Source organism: Anolis carolinensis, chromosome 4 (assembly GCF_035594765.1).
Source record: "Anolis carolinensis isolate JA03-04 chromosome 4, rAnoCar3.1.pri, whole genome shotgun sequence".
NCBI lineage: Eukaryota > Metazoa > Chordata > Lepidosauria > Squamata > Dactyloidae > Anolis > Anolis carolinensis.
Window position 1 is genome coordinate 18,804,387 of NC_085844.1, and position 12,564 is coordinate 18,816,950.

Consider the following 12,564-nt stretch of genomic DNA (forward strand, 5'->3'; position numbering starts at 1 on the left):
TCAATGCATTAGTGGTCATGAATGCAATTCCTTGTGGCTGCATACTGGAAAGTTGATGCTTAACTCTGAATTTCCATTCATTTGTGGCCTGAAATATAATATACAAAAAACTAAAATTTCATGTAAAACTCATATGGTGTACTTTTTATTATCCACATTGAAAAAGATTGTCACAGGAATAAAACTGTCTTCAATCCTAACAGCAATCTGTCATTACTTAGAAAATCATTATTTTGTCAGAAGTGGTGACGGAGCAGCATATTCATCTCATTCTGTGGCAATTGTAATGGCTCTCAACTTCCTGTATAATTTGATGGTCATGGTTTCTGCCATTTAAAAAAATAAACCATCACAGCTGGGAATAAACATAACTTGCCATATTCCAGGCCCTGTTCCATCTTCCAATGCCATATTTATTAAAGATATGTGGGCCTAGAAATAGAATTTTGCTCCAGGTTACGGAATAAGCACTTTGGCCCAGGGCTGTGGCGCAGACGGGAGAGCAAGCCAGTGCAATTAACGGCAATGAATCACTGACCAGGAGGTCATAAGTTCGAGGCCCGCTCGGTGCTATGTTGTTTGTCTTTGTCCTATGTTAAAAGGCATTGAATTTTTGCCTATATGTGTAATGTGATCTGCCCTGAGTCCCCTTCGGGGTGAGAAGGGCGGAATATAAATGCTGTAAATAAATAAATAAATAAATTGATAAGATCCAAAGCTGTAGAGGTCATGTAGCTTTTAAAATATGATTTTATTGCATTTATATCCTATTCTTTGAATGGTTTAGCTATTTTAAATGCTGTTCTCCTTCAGGTCGTTTCTGATCTATGGTGACTTTTAAGACCCTCTCACGAGGTTGCCTTCCTCGGAGATTGAGAGTATGCCCTCCAGTGGGTTCCCATGTTCAAGGGGGAATTCGAACCCTGCTCCCCAGAGTTGTAGCTCAGACTACTACACTACACTGGCTCCTCCCTGGAGAGGTTTACACATTGTGAATTCGACAGTTCCCTGCCCTTAGTCTTAGGGCCCTTCTACACTGCCAGATAATCCAGGTTATCAAAGCAGAAAATCTACATTATCTGATTTGAACTGGATTATTTTAGTCTACACTGCCAGATTATCCATTCAAAGCAGATAACGTAGATTTTATCCAGCTGTGTAGAGTAAAAAAAGGACACCCACACAAGAAAAATGGAATGGTGGTGAGAGAGTGGATGTGGCCCAATAGATGTTAGCTGTTCTTTCTACTCCAAAGACCACAACAATGCCATTTGGCACGTAAGGAGAGCCTCTCACCAGCTACTGGATTAAGGCACAATGGTAGTTTCTCCAAGTGACATTATCTTCCTGGAAGACAACAGCAGGGCCAGTTGGTATGGAGGGTTTCTCATCAGCTGCTGGAACCATGTCATGTGGAGCTGTGCTAGTTGCTGTTCTCTTTCTCCATAATTCCATGATGTCTTTTTCATTTCTTGTAATTTCGGTAACATTTGTTCAGTATTGCTGCTGTAAAATGCAGTGTTGAGTGATCATTGTTTTTGAATTCACATGCTTTCAATTTCATTTTATTGTTGGTATTTATTCATGCCTGTAGAATGTAAAATCCCTTTCCAGTAAACAGCGTTTGAACAATTCTGTTCTTTTGTAGGAGAAATCTCAATTACTTTTCTAACGCCTATGCTGCTGCAGTCAGCGCTGTGGACCCTGATGCTGGAAATGGAGAGTTGTGTATTAAAGTGCCATCCGAGCTTTGGAAACATGTTGATGGTAAAGACTGGAATCCTTTTAGACTTTTAGGAGTAAGGCACTACATTTCTGCCAGCATCCTGTAGTATTCATGTTTGATATTTTATGTTAGCAGTGGCTCACTCACCATGAAGTGCTGGGAGGTAGTAGTTTTAATTTTAAGGAATTATTTAACCTACAGTTCATTAGATGCTGAAAGTTATGATGAAGTCACTTAAAACATAGTAGTTTCTACGTAATGCAAAAGCAATACTAGGAGGAAGTATTTCTTGTAAGAGTTCTCCATAAAAGTATTTTGAAATAGAAAATGCTGCTTCACACAGCATTCCTAAATCACCTATCTAGTTTTGCTAATTTCAGCTTTCCCTTGTTAAGGTTATGATTGCAGACTGAATATGAGGGATGAGTTTGCTATGTTTCTTCAGATATTATCTAGCTATCTATATATGTATTTGTGTTTGTCTTTTGTGCTGCAGAATTAAAAGTTCTAAAGGTACATATCAATTTTTCTCTGGACCAGCCAAAAGGAGGCCTTCATTTTGTGGTCCCCAATGTGGAGGGCAGTTTGGCAGAGAGAGGAGCTCATGTCTTCTCTTGTGGTTATCAAAATTCTACAAGGTAAGAGCCATGCAGTTTTGCCCTCACAACCTATGGCTAATGCAGTCTTCGTTAAAATGATATGGACCTTACATTACAAAGTGCTATAAAAGATATAATGCCATTTCTTTACAGTTATCTTTAAATTTTGTTTGAAGCTGTGCAAGTTGCTATTCAAGGCCCAAAATGCCTATGCGCAAATCAACATCTAATTTAAAATTATTCTTGTTAATGTTCTCTTTCTAGGTTTTGGTTTCCTTGTGTTGACTCCTATTCTGAACTATGCACATGGAAACTGGAATACACAGTTGATGCCACAATGGTGGCTGTGTCAAATGGAGACTTAGTGGAAACAGTGTATACTCATGATATGAGAAAAAAGACCTTCCATTATATGTTGGCGATTCCAACTGCAGCATCTAACATCTCCTTGGCCATTGGACCATTTGAAATTCTTGTCGATCCTTACATGCATGAGGTAATATTCCTTTATAAGTGCTATATTGTTAGCTTATGTGGTTACTATGACTTCTTCGCATTAAATGGAAATTGATTAGTTCTCTTGCAAGCATACCCTGGATGATTAACTATTGTTGCATTGATCGTACATACAGTCATAGGAGTTTTCTTTTGTTTGTTTTAAATCAGAATGTTACCTGCCCTGAATCTTGAAACCTAAAGAGCTAAAATGATTGATTGACAGTCTGATCATAGAGTCAAAAAGCCTGAAATTCCAATAAAGGCTATTGCTTCTTGTTCTTTATTTTTCCTTTATAAATATTTTATATTTTTCATATGTCTGTTTACATATGGGTTAAGATAGACTAAACATATTTTAATTTATCTTAAAATTGGGTTCTGGTTTCTAAGAGTACTTTCAAAACCTTATTCTCTGGTATTTTTTAAATCTATAGCCTCACATCATGCAGTTAACTCTGGCATTAAGTCCCTCTTGCTTCCGAGAATAAAATTTGAAGAAGCTGGGCATGTTCAACTTGTTCAAGATAAGGTTGAGGATTGACATGACAGTCCTCTTTAAATACCTCAAGGGGTGTCATTAAGAGAAGAGGACTTTACTTATTGTTATGTTTAACATTTCCCTTTGTTGCTGCAGGTGACTCATTTTTGCTTACCCCAGCTTCTCCCATTGCTCAAGCATACCACATCATACCTCCATGAAGTATTCGAATTCTATGAGGAGATACTTACATGTCGCTACCCTTACTCCTGTTTTAAAACAGTTTTTGTAGATGAGGCCTATGTTGAAGTAGCTGCTTATGCTTCTATGAGCATTTTTAGGTTAGTTTTTCTTTACAACTCTGTAAAATATGCTATTTTAAATGCCTGCATATCCACTTAAATTTCATTTCATTTATCCCATTGTATGTTTATCTTATTGCATCTTTATCTTTATTCAGTCAAAAGTCACTGTAGCTTTGTGTGTCAAAGAGGTAGGTAAAATGTGGTGTGCTGAATTTTTAAAAATGAAACTCAAAACCATTTCTGCAGTCAATAATATCAAACATAATCTTATTTTGGGGTCTGAGATTTAGCTAAAGCTCAGCGATATATGTGTTAGTTTTGGCAATAATGAACTAGATCATGTATAAGGAAGGGCTTGAACACACAAGCATCATGCAGTCTCAGGCCTCTCCCTCCCACTGCTGCCGGATTGTTCCCTTAATTTAAAAAAAAAAAGGGGGGGGGTTGCTCTAAAATGTCCAACTGTTCCCTCTAGGGGGTGTGATTGACCATTTTAATTTGTTAAGAGGCCTCATAGAGGCTAGTGTTAAGACTCCTCAGGAATACCTTGCAGCACTAAAAATTAAATTTCTGTGATTAAATCGCTTAATTTTTCCTACACTGATTTGGACCTCATGCAGTCAGACACATCCTATGATTTATAAGGGGTTTTTTTCTAATTGTAATGTACAATCTGCAGTGCAAGTACGGTAGTATATACTCTTGTTCTTTGATTTTTTCAACTGAAACAGTGCCTTGAGAGGTTCATTCTAAAGCAACTTCTGATAAAATGCATGGAGTTGCTGCTCTCAGTTGGAGGAACAGGGCATTTGGAGAGGTTCACATTCATTTCACAAGATAATGTATGAATCAGAGCCACTGTTTTAAGTAATAGCAGGAAGTGAGAGAGAGTCGCTCTTCTCTCCTGGGTGTATATGACCCTTGAGGGGGAAAAAACATGACAAGAATGCCCCCATGGTCCCTAGACATTTTGAAGGGCTTTAAAAATACTTTCGTTTGAAAAAAATATCTTTGTGTCCGACAAAAGTCACCTTGGGGCCACTTTCAGTCTGGGGACCACATTTTGGTCCACTCCATGTTTAGGCATTATAGAAATGTAAGGTTTTCCCCTCTGCTAGCTGTGTAAAAATGTATTTAAATCCTAAGTATGCTGTATCTAAATGTTTTAAGATTGATAAGTGGTTCCTTTTGTTATCTATACTTGAGTTTTGTAAACATTTTAACAAAAACAATTATTTTTTGTTTTGCTAGTTTAAATGTGTAGAAGGATACAATTAATTACATTAAATATCTTCATTTTGTGTTTTTAATCTAGCACAAACCTTTTACACAGTGCAATGATAATAGATGAAACACCACTGACGAGGAGACGTTTGGCTCAGGCTTTGGCCCAGCAGTTCTTTGGTTGCTTTATATCAAGAATGTCTTGGTATGTACTGTTAAATAATACAATTCATGGATTTATATATTACATGAAGGATTAGCACGAGTATATGAAGGATTAGCATGCTCAGTGTAATGCAGATCAATGCTGCAGCCATCACTACAATTATTGAAAAGAGTTTCTTAAGAATATATGATAATATAATCATGAACTAGGTCTATTTATTAGATGTTTAAGATGCTTTTATCTCAGACAAAAATTTAAAATCAAACAATTGGAAGATATTTAAGATGGGTTTCAGAAGCCAGTTTTAGTCTGCTTAGCAGAAATTGAAGTTTGCAGGACTGTCTTGATTATGAGAGGGTCATGCAAAAATGTAGAAGAGGGCAAGATGACATGTTTTCTCTTTTGTAGGGGTCAAGTGGTCCTGCAAACATACTTTAAAGAACACTATGGAACATTATGAAAACAAGAGGGAGTTTAAAAAAAAAAAAAAGATTGACTGTGGGATCACTAAATTGCCGGGGGGATGCTCCTACAGAATAGTCCTTAGAGTCAGTTGAGTTGTGTATAGGCTTCAGATCCTTCAACCCTTCCAACTCCCACCTCCCCAGACCACCTTTTTTTGCAGCTACCCCAAGGATTAATGACTTTTCAGAAGCCCCAGGAGTGACTCATAGTTTGCATAAATTACAAGTTCCTTCACCCACACATTCACACACTTTACAATATCAACTAAACTTGTTTTGTAAAAATACAGACATGGACTTCTAGGCACGTCCTGGTTTTGGTGAAGCCTTGTTTTTGTTCATGCGTTTTATTTTGCATTTTTGGCATCAGTAAGCTGCTTGGAGGGTTTCGGGGCAGAACATGAGCCCACAGATCTATTCTGTTTATCCACCATGTGTCATGGGATGATACTTGAAAGGACTAGGGATGTCCCCGGTTGCTCTAAGGCAGTAGTTCTCAACCTGTGGATATTTGGCCTACAGCTTCTAGAAATCCCAGCCAGTTTACCAACTGTTAGGATTTCAGGGAGTTGAAGGCCAAAACATCTGGGAACCCACAGGTTGAAAACCACTGCTCTAAGGGGTAGGCACAGAAAGCCTTCATGGGATTCTGTACATAGTGCTTTAAGTTATGTCCTATCAGTAGTACTATGATGACATGACTTAACCCTTATACAGGACAGGACGTTAATTTTGGGGTGTATGTGAGTAAGGGTGCATTTACACTGTAGAATTCAGTTTGGCACCACTTGTAACTACCAAGGCTTGATATTATGGATTAATTGGAGTTGTAATTTTACCAGCTTTTTAGCCATCTCTGAAAAAAAGTACTGATGCCTCACCAAAACTACAAATCCCAGGATTCCATAGCATTGAGCCATAACATTTTAAGTGGTGTCAAACTACATAATTCTACAATGTAAGTGCATCCTGAAATGAAAAGACGTATTGATGTACGTATTTTGAGCAAACTTTAGAGGAAATAATTTCCATTATTTCAATGGCTTTGTGATTTTCTGACATATTGCCAGAGGATACACACTTCAGTTCACAGCTCACAATCATTTGTTTACCAAGATGTGTAAGCTGCTAAAATATTTGCAATAAGAAGGTATTAGGCAGAAGCTACTATTTTCTGAGTTCAAACTATTCTGTGACTCAGGAGATGGTGTTTATGTTTTTTTCCCTTTCAGGTCAGATGAGTGGGTGTTGAAGGGAATCTCTGGCTATATTTATGGCCTTTGGATGAAAAAAACATTTGGCGTGAATGAGTATCGTCATTGGATCAAGGAGGTAATTACTCAGATGGATAAATAATCTAAATGCAGCTGTGTGATTCAAGTTACTACAGAATAAAACAATTTACTCTGCACATTTAAACAGAAGTTATCACAATTAAGAGGAGGGAGTTTATCAGTGGTCTGAATGCATCTGGGTTCCCTTCTCAAACTGTTCCAAAAAACAAAATAACACAGTGTCTGATAAATCTTTGCAAATTAGTTGCTTTTGGTGTTATCATTTTAATCTATTTTAGAAACTACTTTTTGTATTGGGCTACATATTTTATACTTATGAAAACTTTTTCCCCATCCTGAAATGTTTATTGGCAATCTGTTAGAGGATCTATCATATAGAGAAATTCACAGTTTGTCTTGAGAGGTCTGATGTGATTTTGCTTGCAGCAAGTGAAAAGTCTTCATGAAATACGTTGTGTCCCATTTGTTTTGTTATTGCAATTTATATATGTTTCTGTATCTCTTATAAGGGGTTGGTTTAACTTCAGGTTTGCTAGTAAAACCGAACTATTGTGTCGCAAAATGAGACCTGTCTAAAAAATGTGTCACCAACACAAAATGTTTGAAAAGCTCTGTTTTAGCGGATCAATAGCCTAGTGACGGCATGGTTTTTCAATTAGCCCAAATAGCCCAGTTTACTTGAGCATAGCTATAGTTTCGGATAATTTTTGTAACAAAAGGCAAAATAATTTAATTTTCTGACTTTGTCCTATCTTAATTTTTCCCTTTTAAATATCTTAACATTTGGTGGGAATATTTGTGCTGCTTTTGCTCAGCCCCCAGGGAATACCATGTTCCTTGTAAGAGGTCACTCATGTCTAATGAATTTAAGGTATTAAACAATAGATAGGAAAGATGGCAGGGCTCCTGTCTGTTCAAAAACATGTTGAAAACTGCCTGCCTGCTGCCTTATTTAAGACTATAGTAAACACCTTTTAGCAGTTTCTTATTTCATAGACAACAGTAGTGGGAGCCAGACTATTTTTCCTGGGAACTTGTCTGCCATTGTTGATGGTTGAATTAAAGAGTCCAATAGACTTTGGAAAACAGTGTGAAAATGTTGTGGCATACAGTTGCTTTTTCAGTATCCTGTTGTTTATATGTACTAACTGTAATGTGAAATGGCTGGTCTTCTCAGTATAACCAAATACACATTTGCAAAATTAATATCCTTTTTTATTTCAGGAACTAGACAAAATAGTTATATATGAACTGAAGACTGGAGGAGTTTTGTTGCATCCAATCTTCGGTGGCGGAAAGGAAAAAGACAAGTATGTTTAGTTAGGCAGTGAGTAGATTTGTAAGGCCATTCACATATATGTACTTTGGGTGCATAAGGAGACTTTGGGCCAAAGGTTTAATTACATCCACTACTTAATGTCCTTATAAATTACATCTTTGGTAAATGTTATTCTTGTTTCAATTACAAAAGTGGAAAAAATATATTTTAACCAAATATCTCTATTAACTCTATCTGATAAGTGGCCTAAAACCCCATGAAAAGGAAACAATTTCATGAGAACAATGAAAATAACCTTTTATACCTACATTCCAATGTTTTCACAAGTACTAAAGTTTTGCTGGCGGTTGGTATGTATCGCCTTTCATCTAGCCCTGCAGTTTTTAAAACAGGACGTGGCAGTGCGGCCTCACTCAGTGTGGGCACATGGAAAGAGACACATTTATCACTCAGTGACTGATGCTGAAACACTGGGGCCTAACTTTGAGTTGGCAGCCACTTTAGTCCTGTGGGGGCTGTACCTGGAGTCATCAGGAGGACTGAACAGGGCATGCATGAATGTATCCACACACACATTCTTACATGCATCTCAACACTCAGTGATGGGGAGACATAAACCTTCCTTCCCTCCCAGTTGAAGTCTAACTTTCACTGTATATGTAGATGAAACTTCCTCCCATCTGCTGTCATCAGAGACGGTGATACGGTTGGTAATAATGAGTGGGAAAGCAGCTCCCTGAGTGTGGTTTTGTATGCTCCATTCTAAATCCTAAACTGATGATGACATGCATTGAAAAAGCACCACTGGTTGAATAGGATATTATATTCAACATAATTTTCTGATATCTTAGCACAAACTAATAAAATGATTGTGAGGACATCTTTTCTAATGAACACAAGTGCCTTTCATTTACTCTTGTTTGTGTTGCTGTTTGAAGAATTGGGTGGTTTGAGTTTGTCCTTTGTAAATTCAACCATTTCTGTAAAATGCAGAAGTAGCATCACAGTTTCCTCTAATTGGCTCACAAAGAAATTGAAGAATAAGATTTCTTCCTTCCCCAGAAAAGACATTTTGATAATATCTTCTACAAAGGCATCTTAATACTCGGAGAATACAAAATAGCCGATATGTCTTAGCTAACATAAAATAACAGAGGTAGTTTTAGTATGAATATGGCCCATAGAAATGGTACAGCAAATTGCTTGCACACTGAAATTCAGGTAGAAATAAAAACAGTGAATATTCTGTATTTTTCTTACAATGCTAGTGTTCTTTATATTACATATGTTTCAAATTAACATTATCTCAACTGGTTCTTTTACTCTTTACCTTTCTGTTGTTGGCTGTTAACTATGATGGAACTTTCCCATAAAGCATAAAATAATACTCCTGAATTTTTTTCCAGCCCTGCATCTCATTTGCACTTTTCCATAAAACATCCTCACACATTGTCATGGGAATATTACACCATGTTCCAATGCAAAGCCCATCTAGTGATGAGACTAATAGAAAACAGAATCAGTATGGAGTTCATGTTACAAGTAAGTAATTGGATTGTTACCAGAAATACATTTATTTTGGATATTTAGATTTCCAAATATTCTGTTCTCAGTAACCATAATGCCTTTCAAATAAAATGTGTATCAAAACCAGAACATTGGTTGTTGGACTGGGGAGGAGTTTATTCCCTTTATACACAAATAACTGGCGCAGGTAAAGAGACAAAGAACAAATCCTTACATTTTGAGTTTTTTTTCCCTGCAGTGAATTTTTCTACCATCTTAACTAAGTGATGAAATAGATTTAGTGTATGGAAGCTTATGCTACCAACTTATTTCAGTTAGAAGACATGCATACTGTTGCAAGCCATCACCATCTTAGCTATGGTCAGCAATATATCTGTGTTGGCATCGCTACATTCCTACTCTACTGATGAAATCAAAGTCTGAAATAGGTCAAAAACTTATAGTGGAATTGTTTCCCTAAATGTTAGTATTTGTAAGGTAACAGTGTAGTATACTCTTAACCTGGAGCACAGCTAAGATTAGATTTGCTCTGCTCAGACTAATATTTATTTATATGCTACATTTCAGCCAAAGTGCTCAGGTGGTGTCACAATCCAGACCTATTGTAACTGTGTCCCGTTGCAAGCACCATTCTGCGGGCACATACTGGATAGCACCTCTTTCTGTGATTAACTGTTCGTATATATGACCCTTGTGGTTTGGGCTGATTCATGACCACACCTGAAAAATGAGGTTTCCTTTCTGTGTATTGGCTTTCATGCAAAATAGAATTAAGCACAAGCAGCACTAAAAAAAAATCACAGTTAAAATCTATCAAAACATATTCAAAGTTAAAAACCACTAGTAGCCAAACAGACATCTGCATGAAGCCCATATGCTTCGTGTGGTGCCCTGCATCCTGTATATAAAGACCTGATAAATTTGAATAGATCTATATCAGTTGTGGTTTAAACCATTTATATTTGAATCCTTGTATTTTCCTTTTAATAAGCCTCTTTTTAATAGCTTCAGTTATGAACCATAATAGCTAAATGGAACCTCTGGTACAGAGGCAATATTCCTTCAAATATTGGATACTGAGAACTTTAATGCATGTTTTTGTTTTTGTTTTTATTCTCGGGGGCAGGGGGTAAGGGTGGGATATAAATACTATTAATATTATTGTTTATTTTGGTGTTCTCAAAAACCAGCTACTGAATAAGAGTTTACTTGGATTTTAGATTTGTTCAGCAAGATGCTCTATATATTCAGTTTACAAACAACATACATACCAGAATTCATGTATAGTTAAAGTGTTGTCACTTCGGAGTAGTTATACGAAGAATGTACATATTGTTAATAGGAGATGTGGTTTCAAATGTGGCTGTTCTCTCATTTTCATCCTCCATTCCCCAGGCAAGATGCATAGCAAATAAACATATTAAGCTGTTTGCTTACTTGGGTTACATGTCCAGTGATGATATTCTCAATGATATTTTTGGGAGACTAACAGCACCTTTGTCTATTTAGAATACTAACTAAGGCTTACTTCATTTGTAGGTTTTCAACAAGCTGTTGAGTTTGGCCAGCACTGCTTCATCTCAGAAGTTCCAGTCTCATATGTGGAGTCAGATGCTTGTTTCCACATATGGGTTTTTGAAATCCATCTCCAATGTGTCTGGCAAAGATATCCAGCCCCTAATAAAACAGTGGGTGTATCCTTTTTCATTCTAGTAATCATGATGTAGGCAAAATGTAGCAATGCATTGATTCCTTCATTGGAAAAACTGGGATGTAAAAAGCAACCTCAACTTCATATTATGCTGTGCAAACATTGGTGTTTTCAGAAAGTTCTCGAATTGCTATCACTCTCTCTAAAAAGAGACCCATACTATTGCAATTTTTAAACTTGAGTAATTGGTTGTGTATGAGTGACATATTGTTATTTTCCCATTACGTTTAACAGAGATCAGAGTGGTGTGGTTAAATTTTATGGCAGCTTTGCATTTAATAGAAAACGAAATGTACTAGAGTTGGAAATAAAACAGGATTATACATCTCCTGGAACGCAGAAATATGTGGTAAGTTTAGTTTCCTAGTCTACATCATATTAAAATTTGTCAATTATAGGCACATCCCGAGTTACAAACATTCAACTCACAATCGACTCATAGTTAAGAATGGGGGGTGAGACAAGAGGAAGTGAGAGAAATCTACCCTCAAGAAGGGGAAATTTACTCCTGAAAGAATTATCATGGGGAAAAGGTACCTCCACTGAAGCTTCCTCACCAATCCTTGTTTCCACAACAAGGTATATTTTTAAAAATCAAATTCTCACAGGGACAGAAAGTGAGGTAAAATCTGAACGGGCACAGACAGCAAAATATACACCATAGGGATGTTAATCCTTCCCTATGTTTGCCAAAGCGTGTGTGTGCGGAGTTACACTTTAAAAATGCACCTATATCAACTTACAAACAAATTCAACTTAAGAAGAAACCTACAGAACCCATCTTGTTCGTAACTTGGGAACTGCCTGTACTACATACCAGTATTTGCAGTATTACTGTCATTCAATTTGGCAAGCATCTTTAAGTTTATATCATATTAGTGAGCCGTAATTACTTTGCATACTTAAATTCCTTTGTGTACTTAAATTTCAACTTTTGTGTAGGTTGAAATGTCTATTTTTATCTGAAGCCTACTGGGATAGCTTAGTCAAGCCACTTTTTCTCAGCTTAGCTTCTGTAATAAGGAAGTCATTCTGGTCTTTAACTATGGCACTCACAGTAATTTGATATAACTTTCATATACAGTAGAGTCTCACTTATCCAACATAAACGGGCCGGCAGAACGTTGGATAAGCGAATATGTTGGATAATAAGGACGCATTAAGGAAAAGCCTATTAAACATCAAAATAGGTTATGATTTTACAAATTAAGCACCAAAACATCATGTTATACAACAAATTTGACCGAAAAAGTAGTTCAATACACAGTAATGTTATGTAGTAATTACTGTAT

The 12,564-nt window shown here is 36.7% G+C and overlaps 1 protein-coding gene across 3 annotated transcripts in view; it reads left to right on the plus strand.

Annotated features, from left to right (window-relative positions):
• The window catches only part of taf2 (TATA-box binding protein associated factor 2), a 51,710-nt gene that overhangs the window by 6,224 nt on the left and 32,922 nt on the right, over positions 1-12,564 (plus strand). For 2 of the 3 annotated variants that reach the window (XM_062980061.1, XM_062980063.1), the window contains exons 4-13: positions 1,649-1,767; positions 2,223-2,364; positions 2,590-2,821; positions 3,458-3,642; positions 4,922-5,035; positions 6,693-6,792; positions 7,980-8,065; positions 9,441-9,576; positions 11,101-11,255; positions 11,507-11,621. In XM_062980061.1, the coding sequence (XP_062836131.1) occupies positions 1,649-1,767; positions 2,223-2,364; positions 2,590-2,821; positions 3,458-3,642; positions 4,922-5,035; positions 6,693-6,792; positions 7,980-8,065; positions 9,441-9,576; positions 11,101-11,255; positions 11,507-11,621 (1,384 nt within the window). The remainder of the gene's footprint in view (positions 1-1,648; positions 1,768-2,222; positions 2,365-2,589; positions 2,822-3,457; positions 3,643-4,921; positions 5,036-6,692; positions 6,793-7,979; positions 8,066-9,440; positions 9,577-11,100; positions 11,256-11,506; positions 11,622-12,564) is intronic. The other variant, XM_062980062.1, reaches the window with a different exon arrangement.